Raw genomic sequence first — 23437 nt, 5'->3', positions numbered from 1 at the left:
AAATGATTGCACATGCACTGTAAACTGTAAACTGCAAGCAGTGAAGCTTTTCTTCAACATGAAAACGGTTCCTTAGTTTCAAACTGCTTCCTTATTGTTCGTTGTTCAAATGTATGTATGCAGCTATGACCAAAGCCATTTAAAATGAAACATAAACCTTTTTGGCTCGCATATGTTTCCGTCCCCTCACAGGCAGAGGAGATGTAATTCAGAGAGCGACAGCACATCAGTTCAGACAGTATCACACTAAAATGTTTTCCCTTGTCGAGCTTTACTGTCGTGGCCATATGGCACTGTGACACAGAATGAAGAGGCTTCTTAAGTGAAGGAGAAAAACTTGCATGAGAGACCATCAATCACACTTTCCTTCCCCTGATCTCTCTGCCCCTGTTCTCGTCACAGATCCGCAGTGTGCAGATCCTGCCTGTGGATTATGAGATCGAGTACATCTGCAGAGGCAACCGAGTGATCGTGGGACCGAAGGTCAGGAAGTGCTTACCCAACGGCACGTGGACAGACATGATGCAGGCCAGCAGATGTTGTAAGTCCTCTTTGGTCTCATTCCCATTCCCTTTTCCTCCCGTTCCTCGTCCTTCTTTCATTTTTCCTTTTCCCCCTGCAGACAGATCTTGTGCACAATAATCAGCTCTTAAGTGTCACGTCTGCTTAATCAGCATCAAATTAAAACCACACTTACGCTGAAATGAAATCCCAGTTGTTTTGACAGTGCTTCACCACCCTCCCTGTTTACTCTTTACACAAAGGAAAGTGTCACATACTGTGCAGCGTTCACTGTCGCCGTCTCCAAAACCGACGGCGGTTTCCAAAGTAAAGTGAACTGATGCAGTCTGACTTAATGAAATGAAACCACACATTTTAATTTGTCCTTTAGTGTTTCTTACACTGAAGCTGATTTAGCCCTAAAAACACTAGCAATCTGCTAATGCACGATGAATGATACATCAAGGATTTACCACAGGACTTCCTCTTTTTAAAGCAACTTCTTAAAGTGATAAGGAGACATTAGAAAGATGGTTACATTTTAACAGAAGCCTCGACGCGTGCAGAAGAAGCAGCCAGTTGTGGGGGTTGAAAATGATGCTGTCTGCTGCTACAAATTCTCCGCTGCTGCTTGCTTCATGCCTGAAATTAAAATGGCAGCTTCTGTAAAGTGGCTTAGGTGCTGCGATGTCTCTAATACTCTCAGAAATATATTTCACCAACATCAGAACCAGTAACACAGAATCTAAAAATGCAACCGTATCTCTTGATCCTTTCTATCAAAAACAAAATGTTTGTCCCACAAAATGCATTAACACAGAAATGGCTCCAAAAGGCCCCATTTCTTCTCAACTTGTCTAAAAATCATGTTTTCTTGAGCATTTAGGGGCCGTTTGGTCAAAGTGGAACTTCACCCAAAGCTCTGAGCCTAACTCCATCCACTGCATAGTGAGAGGGGTGGGGAGAGGGTGTGAGAGTGATTTGCAGACTGCGTAAAATACAGAGCAGCACCCGAAAGCAATTCATTTCCACCTGCCACAGAGTTATGAATTCAAATGGAGGAATTTTCCCTCCAGAATCTTCCGAAACAGGCTTTAATGTGGCGGAGGATCACGGTGGTCGGAAGCCATATTCATTTAAGCCGTTAGTTCATGGACATGGTGACGTGATGTCACCTCAGCGTTAGGTTGCTGCCAGTCTGAGCCAGAAGTGATCATATTTAGACGACAGGGCCGAGTTGTCAGCTAACACTGATAGAGTGTGCAGATACTGAGACATGTCTCTACAGAATAATGAAGTAATACAATGTCACTCATCAAACACCGGAGCTCTGTTTTCTTGGGCGGTCTGTCTCACACCGCGGCCACATTGTCACACAATTCCATTAAAATGCTCCAAATGGCACCAACAGCACAAACACAGTGGAGCAGTCCAGCTCAATGATAGGACACCCATCACAGTAGCCACGCCCCCAACTTTAAGCCTCACCAGTATTCAGGTGGAGTTTGACCACCATACATCGATTACGAAAGGAGGAAACTGTTGTGGCCTCAAGATGTTTATTAGTACGTTTGGTTAATTTAACACAAGAGTCTGTGGTGACCGGCTTTGGGAGCCGGAGGAACTCCAGTGTTTTGGTTTCTTTCTCTCTCCCTCCGTCTCGCTATCAACGGGTCATCCTTCCTTCTCCAACTATGCGCTGATACATGCAGGTGTGAAGAAAGAACGCAGCGTGGCGATTTATTTCTACTCCCGACAAAATCAGCGAAACATTGCACCAAAATCAAGACACACAGAGTAAACTGTAGTGAATGAAGCCTGTGAATTAGTAGCTTCTGTGTTATAAAAGGAGTGTGGTTTATCCATTCAAGAAGAGCAACCGGAGGAGGTGTGCCGCCTACCCCTGATTAGAGGGCATTTTTATCTATTTTTATATGAATTACACGATGTACAGTAATCCCAAATGGTTGCTTCCATCTCACTGGCTTTGCAGCGTTCAGGATGATTGAAAACAGTCGATGGTATGTTGAGCTAATTCCAGCCTATTATGTGTTTTATTCCAGTACAGTTATATGATTTAGTTTGAAAGCGTTTCCTTAATGTTTAACACGATAGACTTGGGTATTTACACATATGGAGCATCATTTGTGCTCATTCGGAGTTTTGTTTGTGTCTGCCTGGCAAATATAAGTGCAATATTTACTGTTTTAGCTCAGTTTCTCCTCCAACTCTGGAGAGAAATACTTGGTCGATGAAATACTGCTGTCTGTGTTGCTAACTCTGTCTGTTTGGCACTTGGTGCTGAGTACAGGGAGTGTACTGGGAGTTCATAAGAGCTTTTCTGCTGACAGTTTCCTGCTGTGGCTGAAAATGATGCTGAGTGAACCAAATCCAGACAAATCTTGTGTATAATATTCAGTTTTCAAGTGTCCTGTCTGCTTAATCAACAATCTTAATTTAAAGCCAAAACTACAATGAAATAAAGCGTCTGATGTTATGACAGCAAAGATTCACGGGGAGCTGTCTGTGCCGTCTCAACCTGCTTTTAGCCTTTTTTTGGTGTCTACCAACTCCTGCTGTGCACTTTGTTTGGCACTCGGTGGGGGTTGCTTTTATACATACCACTGTTAAACTACAATAGCATTAGGTAACATTATTTCTCAAAAGTAATGCAACATATTTACTGCAGTTTAAAGTAACCTGTTACATTACAGTAATACCGACTGAGTTGGAATACTTCATGGCTTTGCTATTAATAGTGGGCAGTTCTTCCTCTGTGATTGCTCATGGAGGATCTTCTGTGTAATACTGCAGAATCTTTACCTTCATCGTCAAGCTCCTTGTTAAATATTAAAGCTCTCATAGACCTCAAACAGGCTGAAATGCTGCAGCGAGATGTTAAGAGAGCTGTGCATAAATGTGTCTCCAAACCTCCATGAGCTGTTTAGAAGTGTGATAATGATCTAATAATAATGATATGATAACATTTGAAGTTACTCCTGTTAAAGATGGTTCTGAAAGCTACCGAAACACTGAGTGTACTCAGGTTTTCACATCACTGTAAATAAAACTGTAAACATGAGTGCAAATAAAATTAAATGCAGCTGAATTAACATGCAGAGAAAGAGTAAAACTTCATCTGGGTTTATAAAAATATTTTGAAACACATCTGATGTATTAAACTCGAAGGTCTTAGAAATACAAAAAAAAGCACATAAGCAGGTTAGTTTCTCAAACAAAAGGCGCCTGATATCAGACACAGTCATCAACCCCGACTCTGCATCTGTAACCAGCTAAACACATAAAAGAGACTGAAGAGTTAATCATGCCTGTGTGTGCTGACTCAGCAGGGATGGGCAAGGTGAGAGAAATTATCCAAAAGTGATACAGAATACTCGAGTACCTCATTACGTTACACTGGAATCTACGGTGAATTGTTGCCTGTGTCTGGTTCTTGTGTTTTCCTTTACATAAATAAAAACATTTAAACCATAAACTGGTGCACACAATAACAACAGCACTAACAGGTTACTGCAGTGTTTACTCTTTTCACATGTGGTTACTTTTCATGTCTTTGCAAACATGTTTTTAACTGGTTATTAAAGCAGGAGAGTCGTGCACCATCTGTTTCCTCAGGTATCCGAGTGAGAATATTTCCAGTATTTATATTTATATACATGTACAGTCATGTTAGGTCTTTTAATGAATTTCAGGCACTGAAAGGAGTTCTTGTCCTACTTCCTTGTAAGCCATTCTACCCTTGGTGATGTTTCACTCACATTAGTCCCCAATGGTTTTACTGACCAGGACTGTGGAAAAGATGCCAAAGGAAGAGACTGCAGCATGGTGAAAAGCAAAAGAATGAACGTTATATTTTACATAAACCCTTTTTTTCTGAAAGAAATAAAGATGTAACCCATTTGTAATCACTGATATTGTGATATTTTGACATCTTTACATATTTTAATTATACAACTCTAGTACATGTAACCTTTCCCTCCCTCCATAAACTGACTGGCGCAGAGCAGATCGTGTTCAATGAATTTTCGGAGGTGTTTCATCTGAAAATAGCAGCTCGATTTGGCCGGGCACAATAGGAGAGCAGTGAGAGGGCCAAACCAGTAAAGCTGTAGCCAAACAGTTAAACAGTGAGCTGAAACCACTCCATGAGTCCAGACACTGCTGTAATTTCCCCCCGCTATTTTAAAATTGTCACATGATAACAAAATATTAGTATTCAAAATACTAATTACAGTTATTTTACATTTTCTAGTTTTAAAAGAGCCATTTTTACATGAAGCTTTCAGGTCATTTAAAAATCTATCCTGTTCTGTTTATCCAGTTCAGGGTGTGCAGGGGGGCTGGAGCCTATGCCAGCTGGGAGTGCAGAGGTGGAGCACACCCTGGACAGGTCTGCAGTCTGTCACAGGGTTGGTTAGCACTGTCGCCTCACTGCTTCCTCTGCCTACATCTCCAAAGACAAGCATGTCAAGTTAGTTTAAACTGATACTTCCTTTAAACTCTAACATAAATATGAGTTCAGTAAGATGAGGTACTAATAAAAATGATCCTAAATGCTAATAATACTATGATGTAGAAAACTGCTCTTACCATCACAAAGAATATTACCATATGGCCAGAGGGTGCCTCTCAGCAGCTGCAGGACTGTTTTGACAGGACTAACTGGGATATCTTTGAACATCAGGACTTGGAAATGTTCACAGACAGTGTCCTCTGCTATATAAAACACTGCATAGACACTGTTACAGCAGTCAAACGGATCCGGGCTTATCCCAACCAAAAGCCCTGGATGACCCGGGAGGTCAGGCAGCTGCTGAAGGAGAGGAACATTGCGTTCAGGTCTGGCAACAGGGATTACTACACCATAGCCCGATCCAACCTGAAGAGAGGCATCAGAGAGGCAAAGGGGGACTATAGGAGGAGGATTGAGGACCATCTGAAGAGTAATACCAGCCGGCAGGTGTGGCAAGGCATCCAGCACCTAACCAACTATAAGATCAATCTCGGAGCTGCGGACGGTGACCTGGAGCTGGCAGAGGAGCTGAATATCTTCTTTGCCCGCTTTGAGACCAGGGTACCAGAGGTATTGGAGCCACAGCAGCAACACGCCACCCATAGCAGCACCACCCTCACCCTGGAAGAGCACGAGGTGAGGCGCATGCTGCAGGCTGTTAACCCGAGGAAGGCGGCGGGTCCTGATGGTGTGCCAGGTCGAATATTGAGGGATTGTGCAGGACAGCTGGCTGGGATCTTCACCAGGATTTTCAACAAATCCCTCGCACAGGCGACTGTCCCACTCTGCCTGAAGTCCTCCACCATAGTCCCCTTGCCTAAGAAGCCCCACATCACCGGCCTGAATGACTACAGACCGGTGGCACTCACCCCAGTGGTAATGAAATGCTTTGAGAAGCTGGTCCGCAGACACATCACAGCAGCCCTGCCCCGCAGCCTGGATCCACACCAGTTTGCCTACAGAGCAAACCGATCCACGGAAGACGCTGTAGCCACAGCACTCCATGCTGCATTAACTCACCTGGAAGAGCATGGTAGCTATGTGCGGATGCTCTTCGTGGATTACTGCTCAGCTTTTAACACCATCCTTCCACACAAACTGGTGGCCAAGCTACAAGACCTGGGGCTTCCATACAGCACCTGCATGTGGATCAATAGCTTCCTCTCGGGCCGTAGACAGAGAGTCAGAGTTGGCCATCACACATCCTCAGCCCTGAGTCTCAGCACTGGCTCACCCCAGGGCTGTGTGCTCAGTCCACTGCTCTACTCTCTCTACACACACGACTGCACTCCTCGCCACCACAGCAACATCTTTGTGAAATTTGCAGATGACACCACAGTGGTGGGGCTCATTTCCAAGGGAGACGAGTCTACGTACAGAGACGAGGTGGAGCAGCTGACGTCATGGTGTAAGGCCAATAACCTCCTCCTCAACACTTCAAAAACCAAAGAACTCATAATAGACTTCAGAAGGAAAAAGGCAGAGATCCAACCACTATTCATAAATGGGGACTGTGTAGAAAGGGTGGCAAGCTTCCGCTTCCTGGGAGTCAATATAGAGGAGAACCTTTCCTGGAGTGTGAACACCTCCGAGCTGCTGAAAAAGGCCCAACAGAGACTGTACTTCCTGAGAATTCTCAGGAGGAATAACATCACACAGAGACTGCTGGTGTCCTTCTACAGAGCCACCATTGAGAGTGTTCTAACTTACTGCATATGCATCTGGTACACTAGCTGCACAGGGGCTCAGAGGAAAGCACTCCAAGGGATCATTAACACCGCCCAAAAGATCACTGGCTGCCCTCTCCCCACACTGGAAGTTCTACACAATGCCCACTGTTTTAAAAAGGCCCAAAACATCATAAAAGACACCTCACATCCTGGCCACTCCCTGTTCGAACTGTTGCCCTCAGGCAGACGGTACAGGGCAATCAGAGCAAGGACTAATAGACTCAAACACAGCTGTTATCCAACTGCAATAACACATCTGAATACTACAAAAAAATGTCCATCACGCCACTCTTGTGTTAATCTATGCACGGTCTGAAGCATGTGTGTGGGAATGTATGTGAATGTTTTACTGTTACATCTTATTAGTATTTTAAGTATTCTATCTATTTTATTTATTGAATTTTATTGTTTTATTTATATTTTGATATTGCTAGGGATGATGCAATGATCGGGGACCATTCTTCATTTCGTTGTTCTCGTGACAATGACAATAAAGTTTCTGATCTGATCTGATGTTCGCTTCTACGCCGCTCGTTATAATACTAAGGCAGGAACTGTGATCCTCTGATTGTTGCCATCGACCCCATGCCTTCTTACTAACGCAGACTTGTGCAGATTTTATACTTCCTCATTCAACAAGGCGACGCTCTGATAAACTGTAAGTGAAATGTTAGCGTGAGGAGACCAACAGTCAGTCTTTCCTTCACTGACCTGGTTGCTTCTGAAGGCCACGAGAGGCCGTTCAAGCACTGGAACAAAATGAGTTGTTACATTTGGACTCCTGCACCGTCCGACTCGGCCCTCACGTTCCAATGGTAGATTAAGCTGACTGACAAGGCAACAGAGCAAAATTCATACTGCTCACAAAAGGCTGATGTGAAACATCCATCCAGCTGTAAGCTCTCCTATTCCCAAAGCATTCCCTGCTCCTTTTTCTCATTACAAAGAATACTAAATGAAACCTTTTTGGTAAAGGAAAACTCTTCTGAGTGTAACTGAGCTGCAGCATGTTTTGAAGCTCTACTTTTACTGCTCAAGAAATGTTCGTTTCTAGTTCGTCAGCCACCCACAATACTGAACATCCATGAATACTTTTAGTGGAATTCATGCAATGCAAAAGCAAATACAGTACTGTGCAAAAGTCTTGAGCCACCCATCATTTCTTTATATTTTGCTACAAGAATGTAAAATTATTTCAGCAACTTATTGAAAGACATGCAGTTCTCCAGGCTTCATAAAGGCTCTTCAAAGCTCTTCTTTGGATGTTGGCTGCTTTCTGTTCAGTTCTCTGTCGAGTACTTCCATAGTGTTGACGTTTGGACTCTGGGGAGGCCAATCCATGCCTGATAGTGAGCCATTGTGGTTTATTTTTCTCTCCAGGTGAACTCGTACTGCAATGATTGTGTGTTTGGGATCATTGTTACACTAAACAGTGAACCTGTTGCTAATCAGCCCCAAACCAAGACAGAGCTTCCACTGTGTTTTACAGATGCCTGTAGACACACTGATGACGACTTGAACCAAAAACTACAAGTTTGGATTAATGACCATAAAAGATCTGTTAACCCTCATTTTCAGTCCTGTTCTTGTGTAATTTGGCCCTTTTCTCTATTTCCCTTCCTTAACTGTGGCTTCTTGACAGCCAGTCTTTCATTTACCAAAGAAGAACTTGAAAGAGCTTCGGAGAACTGGAGAGTTATTGCTCGACATCACTTGGGGGGGGGGGAGAGTCTTGCTCCTTGGAAACATAATATGAAAAAATGAGCAGTCACTCAAGTCTTCTTCACAGTATTTTATGTCACCAATGACAGGCTGAAATAAAAGTGGTTACTTTGCAGTCTGACCATTTTTGGTGAGTAAAGCCAACAAGCAGGTGAACAGCGAGTGGGTGAAAAACACAAAGCTTCAAATGGGATGGAAAAAACAGGCTGTGGTCAAAAACAAAACTCCAATGCTTTTCCCTAATCACATTTTTGTTGTTGTTTATGTTGTTGTTGTTTCACCTTGATGGAAAACATCACGAGGTGAAGGAGACTTGGGGAAAACCACCACAGTGCTCAGAGAATCTGCACTTGTGCTGGATTGCTTGATAAGCTCATAACGGATGTTGCTGATATGAGTCTGTTGCATTAAAACTACAACATCTAAGAAGATGAACTACAAAAACCTCACCTTCCATACCCAATGTTTTTCACCACAGTCTGTATATAAAGGATGGTGTCAGTGACGTCCCACTCTGAAGTCTCAAACTGGCATCTTTTTGGAAGCAGACGTCATAAATGAGGGGTGACTGTGAAACCCTCGGACAACACACACACTGATGACTTGTGATTGACAAATTGCTTGTCAATGGCGCGCTCTGGTTTATTTCCAATTCTCACTCTAATAAGGACCATCATTTGCAACAGTAACATCATGCTGTATTCAGCAAGAAAGAAGGCAAAGGCCACTTTCCCACAGACTTCTACACCGGGAAGAGAAAAACCCCCTGAATACAATCATTTGCAAATCTAATTAACCCATAATTTATTAGCAATAGAACATATTGAATGTTTAAGCAGCGAAAATTCTAAGAAAATAAAATCAGTAATTTTGAATTTGATGGCAGCGACACATCACAAAAAAGCTGGGATGGGGTCGTGTTTCCTACTGTGTAGCATGCCCTCATCTTTTAACTAAAGTCCATCTGGGAACTGTGGAGACCAGCTGTGGGAGGTTTGGGGGAGGAATGCTGTCCCATTCTTGTCTGATTGAAGAATTTTAGCAGGCAGGCCAGTTCAGCACCCCGATTCTGCACAATTTAACAATGTTTTGCTGAAATACACAAGGTCTTTAAAAAAAACACGTTGCTCTAAAACCTGCATACCTTTCAGCATCGATAGAGCCTTTCCAGATGTGCCAGCTCCACAGACACTAATCCACCTCCATACCGTCAGAGACGGAGGCTTGAGTGCTTATAACAAGCCCCCCCCCCTCGTCTTTAGTCTGGAGGATGTGGTGTCCATGTTTCCCAAAAAGAATTTCAATTTTCAGTTCGTCTGACCACAGAACAGTTTTCCACTTTGCCTCAGTCCTTTTTAAATGAGCTTTGGCTGAGGCTGGCTCAGGCATCCAATACTGATTTCTGGCCTCGTCCCTTGCACTCGTGTCACACATATCAAATTTGAATTGAGTTAATATTTTATAATATAGTTTCTCAGTTAAAAGGTTTGATATGTTTCTGTGTTCTACGTTTGGTTTATGAGATCTGAAAATCACTGCGTTCTGGTTTTCTGTACATTTTACCCACAAACTGACCTGCACAGCGTCCACATCACTGCAGACACTATTACTGATGTGAAAAAAAGCTCACTAATCATCACAGTGAGTTGAAATGAAGTGGCTGTAATAGAAAATGCTCCCCAGCCTCTGGTCCACTCGTTTTTCCCTCTTCCTGCTGAAGACGATCCATCTTAACAGTTCCTTTACGAAAGCTTTTAGCATCTTTGAAGTCAAATTAATTAACCATAATCCTAAAAGCTGGCAGTACAACAATGCTCAGAATGAGGACGTAAGCTTTGCAAACAGAGCTGCAATACAACCTCTACTTCACTTTGATCATTTTAATTTGGCTAATTATATTTTATTTATGGAGCATTTTTCTAAACCTATGTTACAAAGTGCTGCACGTGGTAAACGGGCCATAACCAGCAGACTCGCCTACATTACTGTTATTTCCATTTCGGCTATTAATTAAACAGTTTGTTCAAAGCACATCAGCATATTTGCAAGTTATGGTGTAAGATGGAAGCAGACATAATTTAAACGATATGATCTGTGACGCTTCTCAGCCTTGTTGTTTCTCCATGAACGGGCTTTTAGTCTGTCACTTTGAATTCTGATCTCATTTCATAAAGACGGCCCAGCGCATGTGCTAAAGGGAGAAATGAAAGAAGCATTAATGCAACTTTCCTTAGTATTTAGAGAATAAGATTAGCTCTTTTTATGGTCACCACATAGATACTTACAGATCACATGACTCAGACCCTCCTGATCATAACTGACTATTTAACCACAACCGCGACCTCCTGTCAGGTAAACCTGTGACTTTTAAACTGGACTTTAATGACCCCATTTTGGACACACGTGGCCAGTGTGTCAAAGCACAGGCAGTGAGAAAAAAACGGGACACAGAGATGAGAATATGTTTATTCTACAGGGGAGATGAAGCCTTTTCCCTCTGCTCCCTGCTTGGAAAATAAGTGAAGGCCTATAAAATAAATACATGTAAATATGAAATGATCTGTACTGTCTCCACTGAGGCCGTCTGTGTCTTCAGAGACATTTAGATGATGTTTAATGAATAAATTTGCACTATGAAATTGATTGTATCTCTCTACAAACCAAATTTGTATTGGCTCTTGCAAATTTTGAAATAAGGGCAGCAATCCAGTCAAATCCCAGTTGAAACCTCCCATTTTTGTTCTTCCAGTTCACATTTAACACCAGTGGAAATCTTCCCAGGAGTACACTCTCAGAAGCAGGATTTTTTGTTTTCTCTGGCTTACGTAAGAGCACAAGCTGCAATGTGCAGATTGGAGTTTTATTTTGTACTCGCATGCTGGAAGGAAGATTCGACAAACTCGGCAGCTTAACAGAAAAACACAGAGGAGCCCGGCCATTTCCAGATCAGACAAAAAAGAAAAAAGCTATTCCTGTTTTATTTTTCCTGGTAACTAACGCAAAACTTTCTATTTTCCAACTTTCTAACGACTCCGTCACTACTTTGTGCCCGTTTTGTTTCTGAGACGTGTGTGGGAACACTGCCAGATGTAATCTCACAGGATGAATTCATTTAAATCTCAGACACATTTTCAGCTTTTTGCTCATTTATATTCCACTTTTACCTACTGCAGTGCTTGCTCAGATGAAGGAATCTATTCATGTGTGGACTGTAGGGAAGGTCGTTCGTTTTCTTTCTGCAGCAGCCGTAACTAGAAGAGATGAAAAACCTTGAAAAAAGAGACTTTTTTTAACCCGTTGCCTCTGTCACCGAGGCTGCCGTCTGATTGCGTTCCTTTCTTCTCGTTTAGATTAGTCACCGTGAACATCACAGGGCTACTACATGACGACAGACTCTGCAGTGGAGCCACTTTTCATTACAATTAATGAAATGTGTGGCATCATGACTAGCCTTGTTTCCAGAGAGAGTGACGCTATCCCCAGACCACGTTGGGCATGATTAAAGCTAACTAGAGGCATGCCTGTGGCCAGCTGTGAGGAGGGATTTTTCTGGCTCAGAAAAGCGAGCTTGGGGAGTGAAGCATGATTGGTCTGCATGTAGTTAAAGCAGCGTTTTACCTTATTTAGCAGCAGTCATTTTCCTCTTATTTCTGGGAAGAAATAATATACATAACCATGAAAAACAAAAACAAGTATTTTATGCTTATGTGAATGAAACCCCATTTAAAAATCTTACAAATGGTCAAACAGATTTATATCATTGGTGATTTAACCTCTCTGATGTGTCCCCAAAATATTTTACATGCAAGAAAATCTCCAACAAAGTCTGCCTCAATTTCTTTGATACAAACCAAATGCATTTTACTTTTGTAACTCCTACTAACAGACTATGTTTTACACAAATTTTCCTTTTTAAGGGGTTTCTGTCAGTAAGATCACGATTTGTGTAATTTTTGGGAGCAAAAAATAAGATTTGGATTAAAACGGTGGTTAAGTACTTTCCTCTGAGACATGTTTAATTCAGCTCACTTTCCTGTAATTAAAGGGTGCTTAACATTTTTTACAGAAGGCCCGACTGACTAACATAAAGTAAGTGAAGGGTCAAAGATTGGATAATTAAACATGACACTTGGAGTGCTGAGCTATCCATGAATTTGGCTGATGTGGCAGATTATTTTACAATTGGCAGTTTGCCAGCCTGGGGCCTTCTATTGTTGGAACAGGCTGACTTCCTGTTTCCTGTTAACAGTTTGAAGTGCAGATTGACATGGCTAGTAAAGGATTCTGCAGTCCTGCAGAAACCCCAAGCACACCCATACTGTTTCTACTGGAACTCAGAGGATTAAGATGTAAATGTGAGCACCTCAGTAAAAGCAGAGCTTTAGACAGTTTGCAGGTCTGGAGCGCTCACGTGTGTTTGCGTTAACACAGTGCCAAAATCTTCCCAGCAAATTTCCCTCAAGATCAGACGGTGCAATCATCAGAGAAACCAGAAAAAGTCCAAGAGCTTCACCTCAGACTCTACAGGCCTCAGTTAGCTCAAGACAGTACAACTGGAAATAGGCTAAACAAGTATGGTTTGTTTATGAAGGTTCCAGAAAAAAACCCCCAAAACTCTTCTGTAAAAAGAACCAGCGTGACTTAAGTTTGCCAAGTTACATCTAAACAAGTCACAAGACTTCTGGAGCAGTGTCCTCTGGACAAACGAGACCAAAGTGGAGATGTTTGGCCATAATGTACAAACACTTGCATATCAGCACAAATGCCTCACACCAGCTGTCAGCACGGTGTTGGTGGGCTGATGATTTGGGCTCCACCAACACCCGGGCTCCTTACAGTTATTGGTTTCACCATGAATTCCTCTGTTTCAAAGGTGAGGTCATCTGTACAGACGACAATGATCTCAAGATGACCTCGAGCTCAGCAGCAAATCTACAACAGAGCGTCTGCAATGGTTCACTCATAGTCCCGACCTGAGCTGACTGAAATACTGGGGCGGGGCCTCAGGACAGCAGAGTTGTGTGAAAACTCTTTTTCTTTAAAGTATTTCTAATAAATCAATATCGGTGGCACTAACACTGAGGCATGCTTCAGTCAGTTGCTGCTTTGTTTAGTAAGATGAAGCAATAATTGTTTGATATGTTGTTATTAGTAAGAATTGAAAGGTTCACAGCTGTGTAAATTAGGCAGATGTTAAATGTGTGTACTCTCACCAATATTAGCGGCTGATTCACAGCACGCAGCGCCACATGTTTGATTTAGCAGATTTTTGCAATGCCTGATACTCTTCCTGACGCAGCCCTCAATGTCGGATTTGTTTCTCCACACGGGGATGAACTGGGAACCTTCTGCTTGTTAGGCACATCTATAAACCACTACACTGTAGAGCCACTCCTCAAGGCTGTTTCTTAATATTAGGCTTAAGTTAGCTAACATTTACAGACTGCTGAAACTACTGATGAAAAATATATAAATATCACAGGTTTTACTCCTTTCAAATTGACACTGTAGGTGCAGCAACTAAAAACCTCGAACAAGTTTGAATGTCAGTGACCTCGACCTCAAGGTCAGAGGTCAAGTTTTCTGAAAATCAAGTCAGTGTGATAACCTAGCATAGGATATCCAAATTCATAGCACAGGTGCCACTGGCAGCATCTTTATAATTCTGCCTCTGGAATTATAATAATAATAATAATAATTATCCAATTACTTCTGAAAATGGGCGACTTTGTATAAAGAGGCTGTGTCTTCTAAACAGAAAATGAAAAGGTTTTATAAAACAATTTGACTTAAGGCTGAAAGTCGGCACGTTTGATTTAAATCCACTGCAGTGGTGTACCGAGCAAAATCCTGACTGGAGACATACACAGGGAGATTTGAGAAATACAACAACGCCCTATCTTGACTTGTCAACATGTGTTGATTACCAGATATGTGAAAAGTCGAAGGAAAACTGGCTTTTTTTTTTTACTTGTGCCTAATCAAAACTGTAAATACGAGAGTGACTAACAGCTTTATAGCTGTGAGTCAGTGACACCGATGTTACTGAACCCGATCTAAAAATTCTCAACTGCAGCTACCAAATTCGATGCCACAGAAATGAAGCACAACAAGCCTCCATCTATTTTAATCATAGCGGCATCAGGGAGACTCTTTACTGAATGAAGGTCGTGTTTTAATGAGCGACGAGCTCTTTTTGCTCCTTTAATTGACTCGAATGAAGCAGTTAATGTTTTTTATGTGAACGTTATCCTGAGTGGAGATGGCTTTCAAGCTTGGTAACACATTATAATCACCGTCAGTATTTACAGTAAATAAACAAAAATATAAATGAACTACATTTGAATCAACTATCAGGCCAAACAGTGAATTATTTTAAAAACAGAGCTCAAACAATGCGAACAGGTACCGAAGCTTGTTTCTGTTCATCTGCGCCATAGACGTTAAATTCTTGAAGCGATGTTTTAAAAACTGTTAGAAATCCCATTATTGTGATTTCATGCCCCAATAATTTAATGTGACTGTCTCTTGAATTTATTAATTTATGAAGGCTTAAAATTAGTGCAAAACCCCCAAAAAACATTTAGAAGTGCCAAATTTCAACGCACCTCTAATCTGAAAGAGGCAGAAATATTCATAGCATGAAGGAAAGCTTCGTTATATATGTATGAAAGTAATTGACCAAACAGATCACGTGATTCTGAGGTGGAAATTCACTGATTTCTTTGCTTCCCATGGTGGATCCACCAGGTTTAAATAAACCATAATTATCCTCTGAGTGTCTTTCAACCCGTCAATTTGGTTTTCGCATTACTACTGTTTTTCACTCTTCCTGCTTTTTTTAAATCCTGTTTTCAGGCTTTTTACTGATAAACCTCAGTACTGAACAGCAACCCCATTAAACAAGGAGAGGAACTGAGCAGTGAACGAAGCGGAGCGTAAATCAGCTTAGAAGGCCGAGCGTTTCCCCGGGAGCTGGTAGACAGAGAAATGGAGCTGAGGGTTAAAACTGGACTTGGAGGCACCCGGTCGTGCAGACAATGAATTCATCTCCCTTTGAGCAACATTTGTGCAACTCCTTCTTTGTGTATTTATGGATTTACCTTTCCATAACTCCCTCTTCTTGTTTCCAGTGCTGCTGTGCCCGCGGGTGTGGACGTCTCTGGAGAACGGCAGGGTGACGGCGAAGCCTCCCGGGCCCCCCGTGGAAGGAACCGTGCTCCATTACAGCTGCCACGCCGGCTTCATCCTGGAGGGCAGAAACATCAGCCATTGCACTAAGCTGGGCAAGTGGGACGCGCCTAAACCCACCTGCCTGTGTGAGTGTCTCAGAATATATCAGGTTTTCCATTATACTGCGCCTTCTAGCAGAATTAAGATAATTATGTCATATAGTGGGATGCCATTTTCTGTTACATGAGAGATTCAGCGGGCGAAGCAAGCCGACTGACAACAAAGAGCGTAATTAATGACACTGAAACTATGACTGGAGCCATGACTGGAGTTGCAAATGATGGTGATGAATCATAGTAACAACTGGAGGCTATAATTTACTCAGTGAGGAAAAATATTGAGCCTTTATTGATATTTTACACCTAAAACAACAAATTGGTTAATAAATAGAAAATTAAAACAGCAGCTGCTTTGATGGCAAATTAATACATGGTTTCTGCAGTAATAAAAGAACACTGATGTATTTTAAGACCTCAGGAGGAATAAAACTAGGTCTAAACAACTAATTATGTGAATAATATTCAGGCTTTAATAAAGAATGATAACTGGGTCATTCCCTGGAAAACCAAACGAGTGCCAAACATGGAGCGAACCACAGCTAGAGGATGAGGCTGGTAACAAAATGTAGGCGCAAAGGAGGCTTTTGATAGGCTGTCACCTGTCGCACGCGTGGTCATATAGACCTGGGAAGTTTACACAAAATTGACTTTTTAAAGTTTTCTCCAGTAAATGAATCAAACATCCAGGACACCGATGCTTCTTTCTGTTCCAGGCATTAAATTTATGCAATTTAATAAAATACAATCCATGACATTAATGCTCACAGCTGGTTACAGGAATCAATCAATCATGAAATATAAAATACTTACGGCCTTATTTAGGACTTTTTAATGAACTGGCAACCAGTCTCTGGTTCCAGCTTCGCTAAAGAGCAGATTAAATGCTTTTTACACTAATTAGAAAATCTTTATATTGACACACTACAGGCAAACACAGCACTGATCCATTTCAGGATTCTGACTTGATGCTTTCAGGCTAACAGAAACAAACTATACAGAATATTAGGCAGGCACTTGAATATTTGTTTCTGTAAGATTCGAGCTGGATGTTCAATCTCAGCTTGGTCATGTGACATTTTGTACTTTGAGTAGTGTTCATCAAGCTTCAGTTTATCTCATTTTTTGCTAATCAGCAACTTTGTTATCTAGAACGAGCAACTTTTCATCCCCCTTTAGGAAGTTTTTCTCCTTCTCAAAGGCACGTAGTGAAGAATCTGCAGCACTCCTCTGCAGCACAGCTCTCGCAGCCATTGCTCTCCCGCTGCTCTCCCTCTCTGTTCTCATGCACAGCCTCTATGTGGGAGCTGCTGCTGTGCAAAGTAAGAGACTGTCTGTAGCTTCTAATTTTCCCTGTCAGTGATAATTTTACATGTAAATACAGCTGAAATCACAGCACAGTCTTTGTACATCACTCGTGTAAGCTGTGATTTTGTCAGATTATGTCACAGTTATAAAATCTGACACGAGCTCTTCCACCGAGGTTCTTTGTTCAAGGTAATTACAGGCTTTTTTAAAATGTCGAAATACTTAGAATGCTTCTCATCCTTACTTGTCTGCCAGGCATCCTTCTTGCTCACCGCAGTAATAATCATGCCTCAGTAAACCTCATGTTGCAAACTTTGTCACTAGATTCAGCAACTCTTATACCCGCAAACCAAAGTTTTTCTTCCTAATAAGCAAAAAACTGGGCACGCTCAGTGAGACGGAGGCAGACCCCCCGAGAAACATCATGTTGTCTCTGAGTGACTGTCGAACAGCTGTTATGGATTTAGGTGTTTCTTTTACCACAGTTTGTCTGTTAGACGTTTCTGCAAATCAGTGCAACTATGTAAAATATTGAATTGAGACATTCAAATTTTACCTTTAAAAATATAAGCAATTAGCTCAATAATTGTGATAATACACAATAATCCAGCAACAAATAATAATGTAAACATGAATACTATTTAATGGCACTATGTGTTTGCCTTACACTACTGCTCCCTTCATCTATGATGCATATTCTAAAATGGTGTAATGCAAATTGCAGTTTCCAATCATCTCTGCGGAGCTGTTTTCATTCCTGATAGGAATTTTAAGGCTGATTTAAAAATCACATATTTTAATATAATCGCTTATATTTTTTCATCTTTCAGACACGCAAAACATAAAGAAATTATGTTCAGTTATTTATTTACCGATTTATGCTTTGGGTGACTAAAAACACAACAGGGAACTTGCAGAGTGCCCTCTGGTGGACAAACTATGCAACATCAGCGGTCATGGAAAGGAAGAAGGGTGTTTCCCTCTGTCACAAGAAGTTTAAGTCCTTGAGCAATTTAAAAGCTGATACTGTTAGATGGGTAGATAGCTAATAATAGCTAACAATACTGGCCTACCAATAAATTGCTTGGGCTCTTCTTTTCGTCGTCATTTTGGGTGCCAAGTTCTGGCGGTGTGCTCTAATTCTGGTAGTTCACCGCAAAACATTCAAATTAAAGCCTGTAATGAAAAAAAAATCCCAATAAAAACAAAACTTACATGTATTTGTGTTCTTGGAAGTAAAACCTTGAAAAATCAGACCAGGAAACATTTTCATAATTAAAAATATCACAGTGGCATAAGTAATAAACAGCTGGGGTCATAAATGGCTCTACTTGGTCACGTGAAGGTTAAATAGGATTTTCCAGATCCCAGAAAGTTGATGTGACAGTTTATTCATCACTCAGCGCCTCCCACCTCCCACCTGATCAAAGTACACAGGGGTGGGTTGAAATCTGGTACTTTTAGCTACTTTATTTTTTCCAGCATCTTTGATCCCTCATAACTCCATACGTACAGCAGATAGCTGCACAGTCCTTTTAGGGCTGAAAGCCTCATTTAAACTGTCAAAACCCACAACCAAATCAAGTTTACAGCCACAAATGGGTTTGTTATCGTCAGCACAGCTTTTTCTCTAACCAGTGATGAGCATCGTATATATCAGAGGCAAACTGCACCAGTTTAACTAACGTCTGTGATGTAGAAGAACAGAAACAAGCACCGGTACCCTGGATGTTGATTTATTTTCTGGTCATTTACTGAAGAAAAGTTTAAAAAGCATTCTGGGTAAACTTTCAAGGGTCATCTAATCACAGGCAAAGGTAGCTGCGCTGGTTGGAGCATCTGAAAGGTTTCTTTTTGATACCAGGCTCAACTTGTAGCAGCGATTCTTTGATTCCTTTTGAATCTTTTAGCCAGGATTCCTTCTGAATGATTCCTTCTGAATTATGGCTGGGAGATTCATTAAATATACTAAAGGTATTATACCAAGAAATCTGCTGATTTTCAGTGAGCCAGGTGGAAACTTTTTTTAATATACAGATATATACTCTGGCCTGGGGGTGAGGACAAGCATGCATGTATTATATTTTAATTTTCTCCCGAGTGTCTCTTCCACAGAATCGCTGTAGCCCAGTATTTTACCACTGCTCACTTGGGTTTCAGTCTGCCTCCCGAAAATAGGAGCATTAGGCTTTAAAGATGACAGATAATTGCAAACACCTGCTCTCCCATCAGTGGAGCACTGTTGCTAAGCAATAAATAATGCAGCCAATCACAGTGGAAATCCTCAGAGGGTCGTCTGTACCGTTGGCACGGGCAGGTAAAGCAAATGACGTCCTGTACATGAAACAACAGTCAGGAATAAAGAGCCTGAGTGGGTATTAGTGATGTCACTGACGCCCATCAGTGTTCTCAGTTACAGCAGATGGCGTGTCCGCTGTCGGAAAAGATTTGTTCAAATTAGTGCAAATAAATGAGGATTTTGGAAACAAACACACACACGCACACACACACATAGATGAAACAAACAAGTGAAGGAAACAAGATGCCAACTGGTTATCAGAGGAGTTGGCATGGCAACGAGTAAAGTTGCTATGGGAATGGTAGTATTAAAAGAGATGAAAGAGGAATTATCAGCACAGTTGGAAAGTAGGGCCCTTATTGTATAATCCCTAAAAGTCTAGATTTAGAAATGCTGACCTACATGTGTGAATGCTTCAAATAGACTGAAAGAGCATTGAGACAGTGGTTTGTGTTGGGCCTTTATTAAATGAGGTTTATAGGTTTTCTGTTGGGTTTTATATGCTATGTGTTGTTCATACTATTACATAATAGGGACTTCCAGCCAGGCATTGCTGCTCAGCATAAACCTCTTCCAGACCCTTTCACAGGATAACTACGGTGTTGTATTGCTGCCCCCTAGTGGAGCGAAGTAACATTGAACGCTTTCAGTTAAAAACTTTTTTTTACCCACTCTGTTGGAGTATTTATTGTAACAAAATAAAAATCTGAATATATTTGTAATCAATTCTTCTTTTGTCCTTTTTCTATTCCCCTGCCACAGATGACAGAAACTACACAGGTAAGAACTTATTGTTTCCTAATTTTGTGATTTTGAAATCTGTTAACCTCGCTCAGCTCAGCGATGACCTGTTGAAGGTTACAGGGTTAGATTAAGGTCACCGAGTCTCAGTCTTTTTCTGCTGTAACCTTTATAACCTTCCTAATTTTATCAATCATTAACACTAACAAAGGAAGATTAATTTTACTTACTAAAAGTTGGCATTAGCCAAAAATAAACACAACTTATTATCCATTAAAAATCCTATTCATGCAGCCTAGTTTCACTTTGTTCTGCACTCGTTGCTCCTGCCCCATCTGTGGCTCTGGGCAACAGTTGTGAGAGTCACCAGGATCCCGTCCACTCCTTTTTTATGGAATTTTTGCCAAATGGAAAAGCTGACAATAGAAGAACTCTTTGCTCAAAATGCATGTGTAACATTTTAGCTTCTAGTATCTGAAAATGTGCCAGGCAGCTAGTCACCTCGTGGTTGTTAAGAGAGTAAATGATAAGGACAGATATCAAATCTATTCAGTAGTGCAACAGACAACCGTCACCTCAAGATGCTTTGTACTGTAAAGACACTGCAGTGTTTGAGAAAAAGCCCCAATGATCAGCCCCACCCCCACCCTTGAGCAGCATTTAGAGACAGTGGTGAAGAAGAACTCCCTTTTAACAGGGAAATATTTTAAGCAGAACCAGCCTCGATGATGGGCCGTCTATCGATTTGTCAGGGGGTCAGGACAGAGAAAAGAGAGAAAAATCCCAAAACAGACAAAACACAAACTGCAAAAGACCGTAAACAAAAGTCACATGACTGCATATTTTGCAGAGAAGCACTGTTCAGTGTCTGAGTCAAGCAGCAGCAACTAAGAAAACTGATCCCGCCCCAACTGTAAGCTTCATCAGAAAAGGAGAGCTGGAAGCCTAAAAGTGCCGAACATGTCTGTCTCCTGAATCCAGACTAACAGCTATGGGCTCTCCGTCCTTTTCTACCTTTGGAAACTCTGTGAAACACAAATAAGCCAGCAGCCTGAAAGTGAAGTCAGATAATAGTGTGAGGTTTTTAAGATACGACGGAGCCTGATCATTCAGGACTGTGTGGAGAGAGTAGAGGACCCGAGTGCAGACAGAGGCAAGTAGACAAAACTGAACTTAACAAAAAGCGAGCCTTTATTTAGGGCTGAAAACTCAAGGAAATACAACAAGGCTAAACTGAGGGAAAACCTGAACGTAAACTGGGAAACTATGACTCTCACTGAGACTTTATACTACGACTAGACAAGATAACAACTATGGCTTGACTGGGAAACTGTGACAAAGGGTAGGGAGGGTAACACAGACAACGAGACAATGAACACAGGAAGACCGATCTCCACAAATGAGGAGATCAGGGGAAGTGGAGACGTATGAGCAAACAGCTGACTAGAATGAACATAATGATGCCACAGTGGAAGTGCAAACTAAGCACATAGAACATGGAAACAAAACTGTCAAAATAAACAGGAAACATGATGAGATGCAGACACGACAGGAACTTGACAACAAGAACCACAGAGACATGAAGCAGGGAGACTTAGAACAGGGGAGAAGACACAAAAGGATCCACAAACAAAGGACAACAGCAACCTGTGCATTGTAGAAATTACTCAGATAAACTAAACTGAAACTAGAAAACCAATGAATAACGAAATACAATAAAACTCAAACACTGGGCCACACGACCCAGTACCGTGACATAGAGCACCCTGACATAACAGGTTATATCCCGATCCAAAATAACAAACCAATCACCATAGCAAACACGACACAGGTCAGCTGTGCAAACCCAGGCCATGAAGCTCCCGACACACAGCCTTTGTACTGATGTTCATGCTCTGCAGTTACTGAGTCAGCAGAGAGCTGGCAACACGCTGTGACCCTGCTGTGTAACCACCGTGGTCTTACACTGCTACGGATCCTGAATGCTTCCATTGTGCTATAATACTACTTACAGCTGATCATGGAACAAGAAGAAGAGAAGAGATGTCATATGGTGATTTGTTCGAATGATCATTTACAACAGCGGTCTCCAACCCCCGGGCCTCGGACCGGTCCGTGAGTCGTTTGGTACCGGGCCGCGAGAGTAGAGGCTCAGGTGTGAAATGTATGCTTTTCAGGGTTTTCAGCGTGATTTTGTTATCGTTTTTATCGTTAACTCGGTTTTCCTGGGTCTTTTCACGTGTGTTATGAATAAATCTTCTTTTTTTCGGTACTAGTTTTGTTTTGTTGTATTTTGTTTTGTATTTTTCCGCGACACCTTAAAGGCCGGTCCGTGAAAATATTGTCGGGCATAAACCGGTCCGTGGCGCAAAAAAGGTTGGAGACCGCTGCTTTACAAGATGCTTACGTTCAGTGATCTGTTTAGAACAACCACATTCTTTCACAAATGTTTGTAAATAGTGACGCAGATGACGTCACATTACAGGGAATCATTCGGTTATTAAAATGAGTATATATACTATTTTATAATTAGCTTTGTAATGAAGCCCATTAAGCATTTGAAAACTCAACATGGCCGTGAAGAAGCTGAACTCTGAAATTACTTTTTTTAACAATACTGTTCATTTCAGTCACATCTCCTGTATAAACCTCTGCACTTTGATCCTATTGATCTCAGACTCCTGCAGCCATATGCTGAAGTGTCCTTGGGCAGGGCACCGAATCCCAAATACCCTCTGATGCATCCATCTGGGTGTGCATGCGTGTGTCTGTGGATGCAGCAGTTTAAAAAGTGCTTTGAGTGCTAAAAAAATTAAAAACCGACACATCATACAGTCCATTTAGTACACAAACAGATTCATTCTTCCATTCTCATATTTAGCCTACCCCAACATCTAACTATATCTACACACTTTATCACCTTCCTTTGTGTTTGCAGTGCATCCTTCCAGTGTGACATAGTGTCTGCTAGCCTGAACCTAAATATCCTCCATTGTCTTTAAAAATAAAATTCTCAATAGAATAATCTTTTCCTTCTAATCCTTCTGTAAGATGAGCACAAACAGAATAGATGTAAAGTTGTGCAGATGTTTAGCGACATAAAAGTGGACACTGAAACACAGAGCCTCTTTGGAACGTTGCCAAAAATCAGTTTACATCAGATAAAATCAACTTTTTAAATACATGTCAAATCATCACAAATATGCAGTGTTTCAAAGAGTAGACCTCAAATCATAATATATTTCATAAACAGACTTCCATCTTTGATCTCCCGTCAGTCCTCTCAGTTTGACACCAGGCTGCGGTGTGACTT

At 41.5% G+C, this 23437-nt stretch overlaps 1 protein-coding gene across 4 annotated transcripts in view; it reads left to right on the top strand.

Moving 5' to 3' along the window:
- gabbr1a (gamma-aminobutyric acid (GABA) B receptor, 1a) overlaps nucleotides 1-23437 on the top strand; it is a 141341-nt gene that overhangs the window by 10424 nt on the left and 107480 nt on the right. For all 4 annotated transcript variants that reach the window (XR_013973533.1, XM_080897364.1, XM_080897362.1 and 1 more), the window contains 3 exons: nucleotides 403-541; nucleotides 15621-15806; nucleotides 20146-20163. Coding sequence is in view for 3 of the 4 variants with exons in the window: in XM_080897364.1 (XP_080753490.1) it covers nucleotides 403-541; nucleotides 15621-15806; nucleotides 20146-20163 (343 nt within the window). In the remaining variant the exon portion in view is untranslated. The remainder of the gene's footprint in view (nucleotides 1-402; nucleotides 542-15620; nucleotides 15807-20145; nucleotides 20164-23437) is intronic.

The sequence above is a fragment of the Rhamphochromis sp. 'chilingali' genome (genome assembly GCF_963969265.1).
Source record: "Rhamphochromis sp. 'chilingali' genome assembly, chromosome: 11".
NCBI lineage: Eukaryota > Metazoa > Chordata > Actinopteri > Cichliformes > Cichlidae > Rhamphochromis > Rhamphochromis sp. 'chilingali'.
The sequence above is the reverse complement of the archived record's forward strand: the minus strand, read 5'-3'. Positions and strand labels throughout refer to the sequence as shown.